At 38.5% G+C, this 20,795-nt stretch overlaps 2 protein-coding genes across 5 annotated transcripts; both read left to right on the plus strand.

Annotated features, from left to right (window-relative positions):
• The first annotated feature begins 163 nt into the window (after positions 1-163).
• Positions 164-10,111, plus strand: ddx61 (DEAD (Asp-Glu-Ala-Asp) box helicase 61). The gene is made up of 12 exons (XM_085177070.1): positions 164-341; positions 1,448-1,511; positions 1,640-1,744; positions 2,194-2,323; positions 2,818-2,964; positions 3,793-3,887; positions 4,008-4,130; positions 4,228-4,356; positions 8,320-8,500; positions 8,586-8,687; positions 8,781-8,996; positions 9,671-10,111. Exons 1-11 carry the CDS (start codon positions 166-168, stop codon positions 8,963-8,965), a joined length of 1,437 nt encoding a protein of 478 aa, XP_085033196.1. The 5' UTR covers positions 164-165; the 3' UTR covers positions 8,966-8,996; positions 9,671-10,111.
• A 1,876-nt stretch (positions 10,112-11,987) lies between these two features.
• tomm40 (translocase of outer mitochondrial membrane 40 homolog (yeast)) lies at positions 11,988-20,516 on the plus strand. 4 transcript variants are annotated; one of them, XM_085177071.1, is made up of 9 exons: positions 11,988-12,409; positions 13,104-13,339; positions 13,468-13,628; positions 15,577-15,678; positions 15,798-15,903; positions 17,152-17,274; positions 17,441-17,517; positions 18,424-18,526; positions 20,014-20,516. In XM_085177071.1, the coding sequence occupies exons 1-9, from the start codon at positions 12,309-12,311 to the stop codon at positions 20,151-20,153; spliced, it is 1,149 nt and encodes a 382-aa protein (XP_085033197.1). In that variant the 5' UTR covers positions 11,988-12,308; the 3' UTR covers positions 20,154-20,516. The 4 variants fall into 4 exon arrangements, with proteins under 4 accessions (XP_085033197.1, XP_085033199.1, XP_085033200.1 ...); XM_085177073.1 differs by having other exon boundaries at positions 12,128-12,413; XM_085177074.1 differs by having other exon boundaries at positions 12,130-12,405.
• Positions 20,517-20,795: the final 279 nt, after the last annotated feature.

Below are 20,795 nucleotides of genomic sequence, written 5' to 3' on the forward strand. Positions count from 1 at the left end.
TGAAGAGGTCTGAATGTTAGATTGTGTACACATGGTTTAAAAAGGATAGATAAGAGAAAAGGGTTTTATTTTTCTCACGTTTTAGTTTTGTAATACATGTGCACATTAAAATAGAGCAGCAATATTACAATATTGTGAGGAAAATCCAGTTAAGGTGTTGGACACATGGCGACAGCAAGAACCGCAAACCCAGCACCAATGGCTGGATTGAACAAACCAGCAAATGGGCAGCTCAGGGGACAGACCAAGACAGGTGGACAACAGTCTGAACTCCTGTCAAATGTCCAACATCCCAGTGCCCATAAAAGGACCAGCATACCTCAGAGCAGTGGAGGCATCAAGTAAGATACTGGTTTTAGTAATGTTTCTCTTCTACTTTGACAACAGAAAAGTGTAGTTTTTTTCCTCACATAATCATTTTTTGCAGCTTGACAGCTTGTGCTTTAGAGAAAACCTGCATGAGAACCCCATGGGAAAGTTCAGGACTTCTCACCAAATCTTCTAAACAGTCAAAGCCTTTTTTAAATCCCTGCTATCAGCTTTATTTACCATTACACCTGTCCTGACATGACTTAATAATTTAAGGTTTAACAGTAAGATGTTTTTGCTGTTGTGAGCACTTAGTACTTTGTTTGGAATTACAGAATTGTTAATTTTGTGCAGATCATGTACTTCACATTTGGGTTGTGTGCCTATGTGACAATTTTAGAACATCCTCAGCATTCACACCAGGGCTAGCTGGGTGTTAAAAGCAAGATCCAAAATAAATTAACAAAAAAACGTAGATTTGCATTTAACGCTTATTTAGATGTTTGCCCACTTACCAAACAGGGACATGCATACAGGTGGAGGGCAAGTATCTGCCTACCCAAAGGAATATAATTTGAAATTGTTTTTAGTTCTTCATAACCAGTGGGCATCAAAAATAACCCTGGTTTCCAGAGTGCAGTTTTAAAGGCGTTAGCATGCTCTCTGTGCTCTTCAATATTATGGCCAGCAGCAGAACTGCTTTAGAATACAATAACAACTAGACTAGTAATACAGATATCGACAAGTAAAAGTTATTCTTTATATCTGGCTAATTTCTGCCATCTAGTTGAAACAATGAGTACTTCTAATAATTGGTTACTCCATTGTGTGGGTCTTAGAAGTTATAATATTAGCCTTGCATACATTAGTTTTAGTATTGCTGTGCTGCTTTGAAGTTGTTTTCACCAATGCTCGCCATAGAAATTACTACATTAAGCTGTTGTGTATTTTTAGTATATTAGGTCTTCATCTTTCCAAGTTGAGCCAAATCACACTGCTTAAAGCCCTTTTCCCTCTCTGAAGATTATGAAATAAAGAACTAAATGTTGCAGTGCTTATTTTAACATTTTGTTTTCTTTTTTCACTTGATAATGGTCTGGGTCTTCCCTACAAAAATTGTACTCCTGATTACGACTAGATTTGGTGATGACTGGAAGAAATGCCTGGAGCTTCCTCCAAAAGATACCAGGGTGAAAACTTCGGTAAGTGATTGCCGTTAGACGCAAGTATAGTTATACATACTTACTTAGACTCAGTGCATGCTGCCATCTAGTGCTGTAATCCTCAACCTCTGGACAGTAAACTAAAATGATTGAGTTGTGTTCTCCAGGATGTGACATCCACCAAGGGAAATGAATTTGAAGACTATTGCTTAAAGCGAGAACTGCTTATGGGAATCTTTGAAATGGGATGGGAGAAACCTTCCCCTGTCCAGGTAAATAAAGTAGCCAGAACTCTGGTTCCTGTTTCTGGTGTTAATTTAGGTGTATAAATAGTTGCACCCTTTAACAGAATCCCGTTACCTCCACTTTGCCGTGATACAGCCCCATGCCTCAGCCATATGTTTTGCGGGGAAGTTGTCCACAAATGGGAAAAACAGCAGGAGAAACGCTAATATGCGTCTACCAAACAGAAGAGAAGCATTTTTGATTAATTTACTCTGGAACAAGTTTTAATTTCAGTGAGTAGGAGGCTAAATGAGTCCAATCTCTAGTCCTCCTGATTACATATAAGTATGAAGTGTTAAACATTGATGTCACTTTGCATATTTTTGACTCTTAGAGGAAACAGTAGGGGTGATCATTTAGTCCTGTCTATTTACATTGCTTCATGCCCAATGAACCATGCCCATTTTTCTGAATTGACTTGTCTGTCTGCCAACAGGAGGAGAGCATCCCTATTGCCTTATCAGGACGAGATATTTTGGCAAGGGCTAAAAATGGAACAGGAAAAAGTGGTGCCTACCTCATTCCTCTCCTGGAGAGGATAGACCTTAAGAAGGATCATATCCAGGGTGAGTTTCTTCTAGGGCTGGGCTGATGGCTTACAGTCATGACAGTGTTGAGACAACCAACTACAGTTTAAGATGATGCCTGGTGGCTAGACAACAGTGGAAGAAAGTAGCGACAGACTGTACATGATTAGTGGCTTCACGGCGTATGAGTAGAGCATGAAAGTACCGTGCAGAATCAGTGGTCTGCAGCCCTACAGACTACTGAAAACTAAGTGAAGTGCAATAAAAGAAACTGAGACATGAGCATGAATATATGACAGCCATGACTGAAAAGTAGAGATAATTTCATGAACTGTAGGGATGTTGTGCTCAAGCTGCACACATGCACACTTTGATCAGTGGTTCTTTTGTTGCTCTAAAACTAATGGAAAATATTGATAATATACTGATTATGATTGCTGCACTGCACTACTCCATCAATAGTTTTTCTGCTGCTGGAAACCTTTATTTTTTCTGCATTAATATCAGCCCTTATTGTATCTGTTTCCTTCCAGCCATAGTAATGGTGCCAACAAGAGAGCTGGCCCTGCAGATGAGCCAGATCAGCATTCAACTCAGCAAGCACCTGGGAGGAGTCAAGGTCATGGCTACAACGGGTGGGACAAACTTGAGGGATGACATCATGCGTCTTGATGAGACTGGTATTTAACATTTTAAGACAATTTTAAAAAAAAAGTTATTTTTATGGCTGCAACTGAATCTTTTTTTTTTTTTTTTTTAAATATTGTTAAAGATATTTACTATTTTTTTCCCCCAACATATAGTTAAATTTAAATTGCTTATCTGACTAATTGACTAGGTAGCAAATATGTTCATATTTGAGGTTCAAATTGTTCCTTTATCTTGACTCTTGTTTGTTGGCTCTTAAGTCTCCAATGAATGGGGCCAGGAAGAGAGAAAGTTTGTAAGCTGGGCTTAAATGCAGAGAACACAATACAAATAACTTCGTTAGCTTTTACACTGAAACGTAGTCATATCTTAGACTAACTTATTTGGTGTGCACTTAATAATGGCTACTCTTCTCAGTATGTAAAACACAGGTGACATTCTTTCAAACTCACCTTTCTTTTATAAATGTGTATATTAGCATTTATATAGAATTGTAAATGTAGCTGAGTGACAGTAAATGGTAAAATGGCCTGTATTTGTATAGCGCTTTACTAGTCCCTAAGGACCCCAAAGTGCTTTACACATCCAGTGATCCACCCATTCACACACACATTCAAACACTGTTGATGGCAAGCTACATTGTAGCCACTGCCAAACACTGGCCACCACCAGTAGGCAACGGGTGAAGTGTCTTGCCCAAGGACACAACGACCGAGACTGTCCAAGCCGGGGCTCGAACCGGCAACCTTCCAATTACAAGGCGAACTCCAAACTCTTGAGCCACGATGGCTCCCAGTAACCATGGCAGTAATACTTTTCTTGGTAAAAAAAATGTTTTTTCATGCTTGCTTCTCCTGCAGTGCATGTAGTGATTGCCACACCAGGGAGGATACTGGACCTAATTAAGAAGGGTGTGGCAAAAGTGGACAAGACTCAAATGATGGTGATGGATGAAGTACGATTTGCTCTCTTTTTTTCTATATTGTTTATTGTTGACTCTTTTTTTTTTTTTTTTTTTAAGTTTGTGGACATACTATTCCTTTTGATGTTTTACCTTCCCCCTCCCTTTTTTCAGGCAGATAAGTTGCTCTCCCAGGACTTTGTGGTCCTGATCGAAAATATCATCAGTTTCATGCCAAAGGATCGTCAGATTTTGCTTTACTCTGCCACTTTTCCCATCAGTGTGCAAAAATTCATGGTAAGATGTCGAACATTAAATCTTCTGCATGAGTAAGAATTCACTTTGTTTGTACTCTCGTTTAACGGTTTAAGTTGTTGTAAACTGTTTTGTGTAGAGTAAGCACATGAAGAAGCCTTATGAAATCAACCTGATGGAGGAACTCACACTGAAGGGTATCACTCAGTACTATGCCTATGTGACTGAAAGACAGAAGGTACACTGTCTTAACACGCTCTTCTCCAGGGTAAGTAATCAAAAATTCGATTAGTTTTGACTACGGGTGCAACAATATACAAAAATCACGGTTCAGTTCGATACTTTGGTGTCATGGTTTGATATTTTTTCAATACAAAAAAATGTTCATGCCTTTTTAATCAAAATTAGAAATATTTCTTTTAACTCAAAAGTACAGTTTTCAAATTAGATGTTGCTGAAACAACAAAATAATAAAAGAAATCTCTTATCAAGAAATCACTCATCTGTGGAAAAAAGTTTATTACAGAGAAATCGCTCTTTCCAAAATCAAAACTATAATATACCCTTCTTGTGGGGTATATTCTTACCCCCAGCCCAGCATTAACTATGTTCTTAGCATTGTCAGTAGTTACAGGTATTATAGCATTTGGTCGCACTAACTTCCAATCTTTCACAGCTTCTGACAGATCTTTGGCTAAGTTGTCAGTGGTGTGACTTTCGATGATGCGTGTCTGTAAAACACTGCTTTTCATCTGCCATTCCAGATCAATGTAATGTGCAATGACGGTCAAGTAGCTCTGTGTAGCTCTTGAAGTCCAGCCGTCTGAGGTCAGAGCAACACCGGGTGCTGGTGACACTGCTGTCTCTAATTTGGCTTTTGTCTCCTTGCACAAAGCAGGAACTGCAGTATCGGTGAAATAGGTTTGTGAAGGAATATTGTATCGGGGCTCAAGTACTCTCAGCATTTCCTGAAACCCGGTGTTTTTCTACAACAGAAAAGGGTCGCATGTCGACAGCATAAAAAATAGCCTGTCCTGTCTATTTCTTTTGCCCTCTTAGAATCATGTGCTAATGGCTGTCTAAATGACTCGGGTAAAGTTTGTAGCATGTGTGCTTGTTGTTGTTTTTATCTGCTTCCACTTGTCTTTGCACTAGGGTTCTGTCTCGTTAGCTTGAGTGAATGCATATGGGCGGCGTTCTGTGGATCTGCACTCGACAATGCATCCTAGGCAGAGTAGTCGAACGCAGATCCACTGAGCTCTCAACACACGCTGTGTCCCATTTCAGGGTCTGCACGCTTGAAGTACGCATTTCAAGTGCGGTTACGTCGCCGCCACGTGACAACGGCTGTCCCAATTCTAAGTGTACTTGAAATGCATACTCCAAATGCGCCGTCGATTTCCCCAAATATCAAGCGTGGTCCGGTGCACGCTTCGTGGTCCCATATATCCCACAATTCATAGCGTGGCGGTGGGTGTGGATAATTTTGCCGCAAAATACGGCAGAAGGGAGCGGCCGAAAAGTGAACTGTCAAAAGTAAGTACTGAATATGACGTCACTTATTCATGTGCGAATGTTTAATAATGAAGAACATTAAAACATTGCTGTTGGCCACATGTCGGCAAAGTTATGTGACACTAGTGATGTTTGTACTTTCAGCATTAACTTGGTTTTAAAGCCTCTACTTCTAAATATACATATAGTCGACCTTAATCTTACAGAGAATCTGATGATTTTATGGATAATTAAAGTCAGTCATATATCCACAAACACAACAAGCTGAAAGTCAGTGATAGATATATATATATATATATATATATATATATATATATATATATATATATATATATATATATATCATAATAATCTGACAATACTATAATATTGGCCATATTATGTTTACATTACCATAGTGAGATGACTTTAGTCTCATGAACAACATTAACTAATTATTATTTACTAGCTAATCTTAAATGACTGTTCAGTACAGAAATGAAGCCCTTGAATCATGTTTTACAGTCCTGTGGTCTCAGCCTCAGATACTCAACTAATCAAAGTGATGTCATGACAAAAATGAATGACCAACAAAACAATTTTCTCCTTCATTTCTGTCAAACAAAGCTGTATGTAACGTGTCTCGCGGTTAGTATCATGGTTGCTAGGCAACCTGAACAGCGCGACGAAGCATATACCGTCCCATTTCACAAGCCTCTCACTTCCGCACTTCTCGTATTTATAGTACGCACCGTACGTAGCACGCGTAGTGCGCGTACTTCAAGCGTGCAGACCCTGAAATGGGACACAGCCACAGACAGCATCATCAGAAGAAAAGTTGATAAAATAAATAAAAAAAATTTGTATTGTTCAATACATATGTGTACCGAACCGAAAGCACTGTATCGAATGGTTCAATACAGATACATGTATTGTTGCACCCCTAGTTTTGACCAACCATTTGTGCTATCCAGTCTTTAAGTCTGACGTCATTAACCCTTTCTGGGTCCAAAGTCAAACAAACACTGTGGCGTCACTAAGAGTTACAAACTGTCTAAATTTCCTCTTTCATCTTTAATAAAATGATCAGTGTGGCTGCACTAATAGGTGTAACAATTAAGTTTAACATCCAGGCATCCATAAAAACAGAATTTATGAAATGTAAGAGTTAGAAGTTGGCAGGGAGTTTGCTCACTAGTTTCCATCTAAACATGACATACCATGTTCTGCCTTAGGGATTTCTGAAAAAAACAAAACATTTTTTCACTTCTGAGATAAATGAAGACAGGAAACTAAACAGCAGCAGTGATGTTTGCAGGGTTATTGAAGTTGGGCTAGCTGATATATAATGGTGTGCTACATGGTGGCTAGCTACGCAGCTATGGTTGGCATAATATGAACATCAGTAAGCTGATGAACCCTAACTTATTCCCTACTCGATAAAAGTTAATGCGAGGGTTCCCGATGGTTAGGGACAAATTCAGTTCATAGCAGGATCCTTTAAATGGACCAAACTTCAGTCAGGAGAACAACTGAGACAATCCAGCCACAATACGAGGTTAGTCATTAATTTACCGCATGGGCTGGGCTGTAGTTACATCGTAAGGTTTTAAAAATTGAGCTTTAAAATGAATAGTTGTAAAAAAAAAAAACAAAAAAAAAACGAGAGGAGCCAACAGTGATCACTGCCTTTTTTTTTCTTCTTTTTTTTAGTGCTTGTTCAGATTAAATAGAACAAGATACAAAGTATTAAAACATGTAAAAAAAACACAACAGCCTGAATAAATGAAGAGCAGTTTGGACCTGGAAGCACAGTTAATACTCATCACTTAAAGACTGGATTGCTGCACCATTAAGAAGAGAAACTCTGCCCCCTTGGGGTGATAGCGTTTTTTTTGTGTTGTATGACATGTGTTGTGGTCGAAGATATTAATAGGAAAATATGCAAAAATAAATTGAAAAAACTAAGAAGACAGGTTTGGGCATCCCTTGTCAGAATACTGTGACCATCCAGGTGAGATGAAATTACAAATGAGGCATTTCATAAAAAAGAAAAAGACACATTCTCATGTCTTTTATGAAAGTATTCATGAAATCAGTCTTTCACTGCCATACAAAATATTGCTAGCTTGCCCAGTAACCAACATATTCATCATTCATATTCATTTTTTACACCTGGAGGCTGACTGGAAAGTCAGCAGTGGCATGCAATGATTTAGCCTGTGGACCATTATGAGGTATAGAGTAAATATTACTGGCTCCTACATTGTGTTCATGCAGTACTGACCCTAGTAAAAAAAACAATGGTTTGTTTGTTGTTGTTGTTTTTTTAGTTGAAGTTACACCAATGTTTCTTCACACATGATCGTGTAATGCATTTACCTTTTGATTTTCTGTTGCTCTTCATTTTCTCTGACCTGAGGACCACTGAACAAATCCTTCTTTTTTGGGGGGAGGGGGTGTATGTCCTCATTTCTTCCTTCCTTCCTTCCTTCCTTCCTTCCTTCCTTAACTATACACAGTAACGGAAATTTTGACCCAGCCTTTGCATGCCAATGTGTATTTGAATTCACATTTTTTGTTAGATTAAGTAAAAAGGAAAATGTATTTATGTATTTAAATTTGCACTTAAAGCTAATAAAACAAAAATACAACACAATGTAAACACAGCTTCCAACAAAACAGTTTTGTTCATATTTTGTGAAATAACCCTTCATTCTGTATTTTTCTCTTCCAGCTCCAGATCAATCAGTCTATCATCTTCTGTAACTCCACTCAGAGAGTTGAGCTTCTTGCAAAGAAAATCACTCAACTTGGTTATTCATGCTTCTACATTCATGCAAAGATGATGCAGGAGTACAGAAATCGTGTGTTCCATGACTTCAGAAATGGATTGTGCAGAAACCTAGTCTGCACAGGTAAGTGAAGAGTTTTTGCATTTGAAAAATGTGAAGTGGAAGAATGAATGTTCACTGGGTTGAGTAAGCACGTGTTTTCTTGTAGACCTCTTCACTCGGGGAATTGACATCCAGGCTGTAAACGTGGTTATTAATTTTGACTTCCCCAAAAATGCAGAGACCTACCTCCACCGCATTGGCAGATCAGGTAACCTGCCGTGTTGTCAATAAGTTAGGTTTACAGCTACAGTTTGTAATACCACTGCTAATACAAGCTTGACACCATGTTGTTTTTCCACAGGGCGTTTTGGTCACTTGGGTCTGGCTATCAACCTCATAACTTCAGATGATCGCTACAATTTGAAGAATATTGAGGACCAGCTGGTTACTGACATTAAGCCCATACCCAGCAGCATTGACAAGAGCCTGTATGTTGCAGAGTTTCACTCTGTTGACGCAGAAGATGGTGGTGAAGAGACGGCATGAAACTAAGGACTGGGAGCTGCACAAATCAATGGTCAGTTCCTTGAATGGCTCAAACTGAAGCATTACTGAAAAATAAATCTCTAAGAGTCAAAAGTTTGGTTTATAAATAAAACAAGATGGGCTGTTTGCTGCCCTTTGGTTGCTCAGGACTAGGTTGTTGCAACTGTGTAAACACAGCTTTTAATTGCATTTGTCAGTTAATCTACATCAAAATGTTATTCAGGGTTCATGCTCGGCCTTGAACGCGGCTGCTAAAAAGCTGTTTGATCTGTGGCCAGTGAGTCTTCACTGCCCTATTCTGTGTTTCCAGTATTATGATTGTGAGGTGAATTCATCAGCAAGGAATAGCTTAAAAAGTATATCATGTACAGGTGAAACCAGGGAGAATATTCTTGCTTGCTGTGTTCTGAACCATAAGAAGAGTACATATATAGGGGTATTCTAGGTTTAGAATGTAGTGCATCTGAACACTCTTCCTGAAGCAACCTTTTTAATTGATTAGTTAATCTTTATGAAAGAGGATATAAAGCTTTACAAGATTTAAAGGTGAAGGGGTTACAGAGCAGTCAGCATAGATTTGGACAGAGCTGATCTGCACACAGGGCCAGCTATCTGCTCTGTGGGTTTACTACAGTAGTGACACATTGACATGGTTGGAACTGGAGATTATAATTTTATTCCTGGCTTTTTTTTTTTGTTTTGCAGAACAAACATGGTGCCTGGCATTTGTCACACAATACTGGCTACACATCACACAAGATTCAAAGTGAAGATTTTCTTTCTGCTCCAAACTCCCTCAAAATAATATTTTTGTACATTTTTCATTTCCAGTTTGAGTTTACTAGTAAACTGTTGTCCCACAGAAAATTCCCAGTTGAGCTTGGACAGTGATTTCTATCAGTGTGGCAGACTACACTGCTAGAAATCACTGCCCATGTGATTTGAGCTAAGGTTGAAAGATCTCACCAAATTCAGCCACTATTGAAAGAAGATGGAAATTATCTGCTTTTGGTGCTTTGTTGTAAGAATAAAACCGTAACCAAAGGTGAACTCGGTGGATTGTGCCAACTGTGAACTACAATGTTTGTGTCCACATCCTGCTGAAATGCATTTGAGCCAGTGACATAAAGAAAAACTGCAACTTTGGTCACGTACGTTTGGTCATTTCTTATACTGTCTGTGATAATTATGACATGCTCAGTATTATGATGTATTTTATTGGTTTATAAAAAAGGCCTATTTGAAGGTCACCAACCCCAAATTAATTTGACGCATGGTCTGCAGTATTGAATTAAGTAATCTGGTAGTTTATTACATTACTGCATTACTTTCACAGGCCTTGTGTGAAATCTGACCCTTCTTCTGTGGAAGTCTTTAAAATCTTAGCAGAAACTAAGGATTGAAAGACCATTCAATATAAAATTTGCATGTACTGCATTAGGTAAAGCCACAGTTTTTGTCTGGACACATTTGCTACAACATTACACACATTAATTTTTTTTTTCCTCTCCCCAACTTCCTTATTTCTGTCAGCTAGAACCGATGTGGCCATTCTTACTTGACCCTTCTCATTAGCATTTTTACCCTCACAAGCTGTCTCCCAGGGTTTATTTTTGTAACACTGAGACAAACTGTGTGGAAAATACAATGAAATCAGCACCAGTAATCCTTTCATTCTCGTTATCACCATTTCATTAACATTTAGATGATTGGGCAGAAAATCTGAATGGTGTGACCAGTTCTTGCCTTTACAGATGAAGTTTCTGCCCCTTGGTTTACTAAAGATATTTGCATTAATTGTGAGACGCACCTAATATTTTGGAATATAGTACACAAAGACACCAAAGAAGAGCACGAGTTGGAACAAACAAACTTCATAAACCAAAATGACTTCTTTCCTCTGACGAACCTTTAAAAAGGGCTGCTGTGCTGCTGCAGTGCACAAAACCTGACACCCGTTTCTTATGATAAACATTACACTTTTTCCATGTACTCTAGTACTACTAACCTATGTAAAGAGTTGTATCAATGACACTTGTCGTTTCAATAAAGCCTGGAACAAAATACAGGTATCCAGGAAAGAAGTAGAATTCCTTTTAAGGCATGGTAGTCAACAGTATTTCTCAGACCTTGAGGTTCAATCTAAATTGATTCAATTTTATATAGTGCCGTATTAGAACAACAGCTGCTTCAAAGTGCTAAACTAGATAACACAGTCTCTCTATTTAATGGTTGATTTAGACTTTGCTTTGACCTTGTCCTGATTTTTTTTTTTCACCAATAGTACAAACAGTTGTGAGTTCTAATAGCAAGTTTCAATAAAGTTGCGCTTACTAATAAATGCATTTCTTGTAGCACATGTCACATATCAGTAGTCATAACTACATTAATGACTTTGAACTATTTGACATCAGGGATTGGTTTGTATATAGAACTTTTCTACTCTAGTGGAGCATTCAAAGTGTTTTAAACAGCATGCCTCATTCACCCATTCATACCGCAACTTTGTTTCTATGGCAAAGTGCTTTGTAGCATTCACACAAATTTACATGCCAATGAATGTATCATTGGGTCATCATTTATTTAAAATATGTATTTATGTATGTTTGTTTCTCTTTCTGACTTTCACATTAGTGCTAAGCACCTAGGGAGGGGACTCATTTTTGTCATCCGCATCTGTATTTTTCTTCCAGTGTGTCTGAACTAGTAATTGGACTCATGTGGATTTGGTTACTGGATTAGAACAGCAATCCTTTGTTTTATTCTTAGAAGAAAATTATCTCTATGGCTTGATGAAGCATGTTTTTCTTGACGATATTTATTTTTTAAAATCAGGTGTCGCAATGCTAATTCCAAGCAGATAAAAAGTTCAAGTGATTGCACTCCATAGCTGCACTTTCTATCTGTTTTTTTTTTTTTAAATTTCATGAATGATTGCATTTTGGTGTAAGTCTGATCCATGTAACCTAATATTTCTTTCTAAGACAGAATCCAAGTCAAACCATAAATCTGTCTTTTATTTGCCTAAAATGCAGTATAACATTTCATTATTTACATTTTAGTTAGAACCTGTTTGAATAACCCTGTCCACTGGGAGATGATCCCATTCTTTTTGAAAAATACACAAAACCCGTATTCTCATATTCGTATAATTAATATATTTTTGTTCCTCGCATATAATTGTGTCACTCCTGTTCGCTCCGTACCCTTGGAATGTCTTTCAGCGCAAGGCCGAATTATGCGAATGTTCAGTAAATGAATCTAATGATACGTCACTACAAAAGGGTTGTCCTATCTTCAGCCAATTGTTGCCGGCATGAGATGCACATGAGCCAATGCACAGATGAGTCTGGTAATGGGCGGACCCTTGTCAACTACGGTCACTGACGTTGTCGTGAACTTTACCGGTGTTGAACTACCCCTGGACCCAAACCGTCACCGTAAGTAGGTAAACCGCAGAAAGAAAGGGGGTGTTTTGTCGTTTGGGGGCAGGGGGGTATTTCATGGCGTTACTCTGTCTTGCGTCGTAAATCTAGTTACCGCTCTTCACATATGGGCGAATAGATCTCGTGGTCAATTCCACATGGCTACCTAGCCAGCCAGTTAGCTAACCAACCTCTGCTAGCTCGCTTTAGCATTCATAGGTTAAATGCTGCTAGTGAATAGTTTTGTCAGCTGGTGGCTTAAATCCATATGTGGCTTAACTAACAAATAACCAACTGCAGTACAACATGTCTTACTATCAGGTTATACTGTTTTTGTTGTATTTAAAATCCCGAGAGTCTTAACTAAATTGGGCCTTAGCTGAAACCAACATGCTGCACCAATGCTTCAGTGAGGGTAGCGGTGTTGATGGTAGCTGAAGTCTTGTGAGCAAATGCTTTAAGAGCTCCGTGTTACTAAAGCTCTTACAGATATACTGTATGAAGCATGGGTAACAGATCTCTGAGCAGAATATGCGTGTGTATGTATTTGTGTATTTACCTCACAGGATATGCAGGTCATATATGTCCAAATTTACTTTTTGACCATTTCTACAAGATCAGTTTAACAGTTAGTAATCTGAATGCAAATATGCAGCTTTTATTGCTGTTTTGAAACAATAATGTATTTATACACTGCCTGTCTCTCTCAATAGGCTGTTACCATCTAAAACTATGGGCAGTGTGTTGGCTGCCGCCTCCCCCAGTCCAGCCCCAGCTGTAGCTGGAAGTGGACAAGGGGTGCCAGGCTTGGTGTCGGTCCCTCCTGGGTTCACTATGCCCTCAGTGTCTTCCGTCCCTCCAGCAGCTGGATCTGACCAGCCAACGGCAGATGCACAAGCCTCTCTCCCAAATCCAGGATCATATGACGAATGCCACCGCAAATGTAAAGGTCTGGAAATGAGGCGCTCTCTCTGCATTTCTTCATTTGTTTTTCAACTTTTGCATCATAATTATGCTGTTGTATCATTGTATCAAGTGTCATTGTTAAGCTGTGTTGTTCTCCCTTCTTTGTTTCAGAGGTGTTTCCACTTCAGATGGAAGGGGTGCGGTTAGTGGTCAACAAAGGCTTGAGTAACCACTTCCAGGTCAGCCATACTGTTACCCTCAGCACCCTGGGTGATTCTGGTTATCGATTTGGTGCTACCTATGTAGGCAGTAAACAGACTGTGCCAGCAGAGGTAATGCTCTCTTTGTTTTCTTTTTTTGCCTTTGCCTTAACATACTACTGATGTGATTCTGACTGTTGTGTGTAAATCTCTGTAATGTTCACAGAATTTAATGTTAATTCCATAAATACATCAACATTTCATTTAAAATGCATGAATATTATTGAGGTCGCGGTTATTTGTCACGAATAATTATTAGAACAAAATTGTCTTTCTTTTTTTTTTTTTGCACTGTCATGTAAATGTAGCATAGCTTACATACCTTACATTCCTTATGTACAATGCTTTGCAAAAAATAAGTCACCTAGATTCAGTGCATCTTTTAGAAGGCAAAATAGAAAACTTACCAAAGTGTAAGATAAAATCACAACAAACAGGACACTCTTTGCATTTGTATATTGTGCTAAATTCCTGTTAATTAAATCTTTTTAAATTAAATAAAGTGTTTATTCACCTCTTTGAGGTTCCACACCCTCCCACCCCCCTTCTTAAAGATGGAAACCACCACCCCGGTTAGCCAGTCCAGAAGTACCACCCCTGACCCCTGCAGATGCGTGTCAACTAAGACAGCCCTACAACTGAACCTTTGGCCCGCTGTCCCAGGGTAACCCTATCCCAGGGTTAACTGTTCCCTTTATATTCTACTCATAGGGGTCTTGTGAATCGCTCTTTGTCCAGTGTCTCACCCCGGACTAATTTTCCATGGGAGACCCTACCAGGCGGCAAAAGCCCCTGGACAACACAGCTCCTGGGATCCCTGGGATTGCATTTTATATGCAAACAGTAAAAGATCTTGTCTGTCACTGTGACTTGAGTGATCTGTGCATAATCATTTTTTTTATCAATTTCTTTGAAAAAATTACAATATATGTTGAATGCATGTGGAAACTAACTGTAGAAGTTCACATACAGTAGAGCAATAGCAATATTATATGCATCAGAAATTCATCTAGAGCACCAAAATGTGGCCACGTAACCTAAAAACTAACTAGTTGATTTGGATTATTGAGCCAAAGTAGTGTCACCTTAAATGCCTGTCTCAAAAATTTAGGGGACCTCATGATAGTTCACTAATTTAGTGGGATGCTGAGATACGCTACAATGAGGCTTACAGTGACATTCATAAATATCTTGAGTATAGTTGTGGATATTGACATCAAAAACAACCGGCTATAATACACTGAATGTTTCAAGACCATTAGGAAATGTTGGTCTGTGAACGTGATAGGTCTTTTTATGGAATTTGGGGTCCTGTGTAATTGTAAAGCATCAGCCACTTATGTGAAATCTGTGTTTTTTGTCGTGCAAAACAATTGGACAAAAGCCCCTTTTCCATTAACTTCGACTAACTTCAACTTGGATCGACTGGGTTTTCATTACAATTCAGTACTACCTAACACGCGTGGTTGCCGTCATAGCAAGGCATCCAAGTGTCCCGCAGAGTAATTAACGTGACACAAACACTACGAAAAAGGTGGACGTTGTGGCAAGAATATACCTTTTGCTCAGTCTGTGCCTTTTCTTCGGACTCAGGGATCACCGCATTGTCTTTTGTAGCCATTTTCCTCGTTGGTGGGTTTCAAAAATGGTGTTAATGATATGCCTTCATGACTCATCGAGTGACGCTACTGACCAGCCAATCAGTGGCATGCAGTCTGACGACGTCGCATTTTAGTACGTGATCGAAAAGTACCTGATACCAAGTACTTTTACTAAATGGAAAAACCGATTGAAGTTGATCCGAGTAGGTACTAATGGAAAAGGGGCTTAAATGACATATTATTAGTGTGTTTGACATTTAGTGTATTATTAGAGTTCAAAACTTTCAAAAACACCTGGTTGGATTGTTTTTCTTCACATTTTCACAGCCCCAAATTCTGTATTTTTGATGCTGACTGCCATTTTATACAGCCGTTGACATAGTTTTCAAAAGCTGACAGTGAAGTGCTATTCTCTCTAGTCATTCCCAGTGATGGTTGGAGATATGGACAACACCGGCAGTCTGAATGCGCAGGTCATCCACCATCTTACAACAGCTGTACGCTCCAAAATAGCCATACAGGTATGTAGACATGTGATAGCATTTAGATGTGATCCTTTAGAATTTTTATTAAGCATTTCAGTGAATGTTTTGTTGTCCTTTCAGTATTTTATATTTTCTTTTTATTTATTTATTGGCAGACTCAGCAGCATAAGTTTGTGAACTGGCAGTGTGACATGGAGTATCGAGGAGAGGACTTCACATCTGCTGTGACGCTCGGAAATCCAGATGTACTTGTTGGATCTGGTATGATAAAGATTAGTTTGATCAGTTATCCTTTATTTATTGAAGAAAAAGTCACATTGAAATTAAATCTCTTTTCCAAGACTGACCTAGACAAAACTGTATCAGAAGTTGCAACAAAAAAAAAAAGTAAAAAATGTGCTGCAAAAAGAAATACAAAAATATTATTCTTAATAATGAATATGAAACCTGATGCATTTTGTTCAATAAACAAAGGTCCAAAAGGAAGATTTTTTTTTTTTTTTTAATAGCAAAATAATAAATTGAGCGCCATTGGGCCTTTCATGCTTTCATGTGTCAGTAAAACACTTTCCAGATGTTCTGTCAGAACCACAGCTGATGTGACTGAATTTCAGCTTGCTGCTGAGTTGAATTGTGTGATGTCTGAGAAGCAAAGCATCAACCTAATGATCTAATAAACATTAATGGAAACCAGGGGGCGCCTGAGGTCCATGAATGAGTGCTGCCTCACCTACAGAAAGTAATACATTGCTAGTACAGTCTGTGTCCAAACTGTGACTCCTGGAAGAACTTCTCATTTCTTAAAATACTTCTATTATACTCTGTCACGTATTCACAACCATTGATAATAAAACCCAGCTCGACAGCAACTTAAAAAAAACTAGTGAACTACACAGGAGGGATTATAACAGCTGTTAATGAAAAGCTAGGAGTGCTTATAGACTATAAACATCCTCTGTGGGCGCCGGTTTAGCTCAGTGCGTTGAGCAGGCAATCACATGACCTGCAGCCCTTTGCCACATGTTCTGCCCCTGCTTTCCTGTCTTCTCTTCACTGTATCTATCAAATAGAAGCTGAAAAAAGGCCCCAAAAATATAAAAAAAACCAAAAACAAAACAAAATAAAAACATCCTCTGTAAACAGAAGTACTATGTTTAGTTCAAACATTTTTTATAGCTTACTATGAGAGCCACTGCAGATGGGGACGAATCAAAGGACTAAAATGCACACACGGATAGGTACTGGCAAAAAAATATGGGCACTGCTGCTTTTTTCTTTTTAGTACAATACTTGGTGCTACTTATACATTTCTACTTTTCTCAACAAAATAATTGTGGGAAATATTAGACAATGAATGCACTTCTTCTGACTTAAACATGAAAAAAGTAATATTAAAGTATACATTTGAATGAAAGAGGAATTAGAAAATATAAAAAAAGTGTACAATGGAAATGTGTCTCAAAAGAAAATATAATCTGTATTTGTAATAGATGCTTTTTACTGCTGCAGGCATTTTGGTAGCCCACTATCTTCAGTCTATTACTCCAGCACTGACTCTCGGTGGAGAGCTTGTGTATCACAGGAGACCAGGGGAGGAAGGAGCGGTCACCTCTCTATTGGGCAGGTACACAGGTAAAATCGCTCTTTAAGATTCACATTCTGCACTGCAAGAGTACTTTGTGCTAAAATTTATATATTTTATCATGAAGCTTTAAGGGCATTGTAAAATGTGAGCTATCTAAGAGATGGATTAGTAATTCCCCCTCCCCCTCCCTCCGCCTTTTTTAAAACTCCACAGGTGAAAACTATGTTGCTACGTTGACTTTGGGAGGAGCAGGAGCTCATGCTACATACTATCACAAAGCCAATGATCAGGTACCTAACTTCAGTTAAATTGTGTTGCTATACTACTCAGGTCACACTACACTTGCGTAAAGCCTCACAGTGGATCTGAGGATTTCATCTTGGGCATGTGGAAGTTTGGCCTCCTGAGGCCATCACTGACACAATGCCAAACCTGTCATGATTTTGCGGGCAACATAACCACCTGTAACTGTTTTTTAACAGTAATGGTTAAAATGTTTTGTAGCTCAAACGAAAAAAACACAACAAAAAGATTCTCTTCTTTCATCCAATGCATAGCCAAAGTCTAGAGAATCATGAGGGACTTTTACAAGAAAATCCCTGTAACTTGCAAATGTACTTTAGATAAGCAATGGCTTCTTCCTCCTGAGCACATAATACATTTTTACAATAAAAACAATAAGTCAAAAAACACAAGCAGCCAGAGAGATTGAGCAATTCACAACCATATTTTAACATCAGAGACAATTTGCTTCTGATGGTCAAAGATTATGAATGTTGGTAAAATTTTGCAAAGAGTGTTGATGAGACTCGATTGTGGGTTTGACTGCTGCACATTGGAGTCTGGATAAAGGAACAAATAAACTGAGGGTTTGTTTGCAAAAATCACAGGTGAAGTAAATCCTGTGTTGTTCTGTGTTGTCCTTAAAGTGACACATTTGGTGTGAACAGTTTGCAGTGTTGGAATCCTAGCAAAACAGTATTTTGGGGTTGTTTTGATTTTCTACTCCACATTCAGTGGAAACTGGCCTTAACTCTGATGTGAGTAACAACATCTAAATTCTGGAATATATTTTTTGCAAGTCTGCTGATTTTGGCTTTGAAAATATTTTGCACACGTGCAATGTGCATATGGGTACTTTAATATTGAATTAACAGACTTAATGTTACATGTACTTTAAATTTCTTCTTTCACAGTTGCAGGTAGGAGTTGAATTTGAAGCCAACACGAGGATGCAAGACACAACAACATCCTTTGGTTACCAGTTGGACCTCCCCAAAGCAAACTTGCTCTTTAAAGGTAAATACTGTACACAAGTTGTAACTATCAGTAAGAACTAGAGATGGACCGATCTGATATTACGTATCGGTATCGGTCTGATACTGACGTAAATTACTGGATCGGATATCGGAGAGAAATAAAAAATGTAATCCAATCCATTAAATATCAAAAAAGCACCTCACAAAACTTGGGACATGGCGTAACTCGGCTCATAACCGTAGCATTTTGCAGCAGTATACATCACGTGATAGAGCGGCTGTGTGTATTTGGAGCCTCACTACCAAACCAGCATTTCATCTCAAGGAAGTTATCCCAGAGAGAAGTAAAGCAAGTGTGTAAGTTCATCTCTGAATATTTGTAAAGCATTCCCACGTTAAGCTTAACAACCGATATATGGAGCGACTGCCTCTCTCTCTCTCTCTCCTGCTGCTACTTCAATCGTGAAACTGCTTAATCATCAGCTGATCGGCTTTTCTATCGCGAGACTGTCTCTATTCTTTGTTTTTGGCCCACTTTGCACGAGAAAGAGGAAACCAGCGGCTGAACAACAGCAGCACGTTTAAGCTTGATAAGCTGTTGTTAGAATTTATTTAATATTACTTTCTAGACCAGGATCCTTTTCTACGTAGCTGACGGCTGGTAACTGTGCAGGGGCGGCTCTAGCAAAGTTTAGCCAGGGGGGCCGATAGGGCATGAAAAGGGGGCACAAAGACATACTTTTCTTTCTTATTCTCACTTAAAATGTCTAGCTTTTAATAAATAATTATCTGAATCTTACACCCAAAGTTTTAATCTGATGTAAAATGTATAGAAGTCCATTACTGTATATAGCAACTGTTAAGTCTAATATACCCTAGTAAGCTATAGTACTTTTTCCTTTGGGAAGGTACCATCTGTGAATTCTGCAATTCTGTTGAAGAAAGATGTTGAATCTATTTAATTATTCTTGAAAATAATTTATTTCTGTGCATTTTTTTTCCACCCTGCATCAAATTAAAGGTGATTACGTCGATTAAGCATCATGAGGTGGGGGTGGGGGGATGGTTCCCTATTTTTATTTTTATTTTTATTTTTATTTTTTGCTGGGAGTTGGCAACCCTGTTAGTTAGGTTGCTTAATATTTCTGCTAAGTACTCTTTAAAATACCAGAATAGGAAGGATGGAGTAGGTTTAAGTTTATTAGATTGATCAGTATTGCTGAACTATGAAATATTTTGGGTGCAGTGTATTTTTTTACACACAGGTATAACAGAATAGCTTTAGTGTTGTTGTTTATTTAAACTTGAGTATGAACTTATACAAAATGCAGCAAGATATTAAAAAAAAAACAGTTTTATTGATTAAAAAACACTATCGGATTCATATCAGTATCGGCAGATATCCAAATTTATGATATCGGTATCGGACAGAAAAAGTGGTATCGTGTTCTAGTAAGAACATTACCAAAACAAGGGAAGCAAACATTTCCTTTTCAAAATTCATCACTTCTATGTTCTCTTCTGCAGGAACAGTTGACAGTAACTGGGTGGTTGGAGCAACTCTTGAGAAAAAGCTCTTGCCGCTGCCTCTTACACTGGCCCTCGGGGCTTTCCTCAACCACCGTAAGAACAAATTCCAGTGTGGCTTTGGTGTCACGATTGGCTAGAGGTTCAGGGGCTGCTTGGAACCAGCCCACAGGCCACAGTTTGGACCGGCACAGAGACACACAGGAAACCTGGACTAAGTTTTAAAAATTGGATTGAGAGACTCTCTTATAACTGTGATTTCTGAGGCAGACAGAGAGACAAAAATGACTCAAGGAGCCAGGACTGGCCAAGCCATGCCTACATACTGTAGCACAAATGTCTTTCCTTTATGGTGTGTTGGATGTACTCAGAGTCTAGAGAGATATATATCAGAGGGGATCATGTGACGCATGACAACATGTGATGTGAAAATCAAAGTAAGTGGTGAGACATAATATATGGTGGTTATGTATAAATTGAAATAAATGTGACTACTTTTTGTACATTTGCCTTTGTCATTGTTTATAAAATACAACATGTATACCTGGATTATGTGTATCACATGAGCTGTACAGTACAGATTCTTTGAGTCTGTGAGTGATATGCTGGGTTTACTTCAGTGAGTTGTTTCCATCCAGCTTAAAATAAATTTAGCAAAGCTATGGTTACATTTTTAGGTTGAAATCATATTTTTGTTGTTAACTTTAGACTTTAATGTTGGAATAATTGTTATGGAAAGAAGAATATTCAGTGATGAAACTACAGAGGATCCTACAGTTTTG

Source organism: Neolamprologus multifasciatus, chromosome 11 (assembly GCF_963576455.1).
Source record: "Neolamprologus multifasciatus chromosome 11, fNeoMul1.2, whole genome shotgun sequence".
Lineage (NCBI taxonomy): Eukaryota > Metazoa > Chordata > Actinopteri > Cichliformes > Cichlidae > Neolamprologus > Neolamprologus multifasciatus.

Bases quoted from the DNA above. Each gene is read 5' to 3' on its own strand.
- ddx61 (XM_085177070.1), top strand. From the start codon at position 166: ATGGCGACAGCAAGAACCGCAAACCCAGCACCAATGGCTGGATTGAAC. The intron at 342-1,447 runs GTAAGATACTGG...GATTACGACTAG, and splicing joins CAGAGCAGTGGAGGCATCAA to ATTTGGTGATGACTGGAAGA. The intron at 4,131-4,227 runs GTAAGATGTCGA...TGTTTTGTGTAG, and splicing joins TCAGTGTGCAAAAATTCATG to AGTAAGCACATGAAGAAGCC.
- tomm40 (XM_085177071.1), top strand. From the start codon at position 12,309: ATGAGTCTGGTAATGGGCGGACCCTTGTCAACTACGGTCACTGACGTT. The intron at 15,679-15,797 runs GTATGTAGACAT...ATTTATTGGCAG, and splicing joins GCTCCAAAATAGCCATACAG to ACTCAGCAGCATAAGTTTGT. The intron at 17,275-17,440 runs GTAAAATCGCTC...AAAACTCCACAG, and splicing joins TCTATTGGGCAGGTACACAG to GTGAAAACTATGTTGCTACG.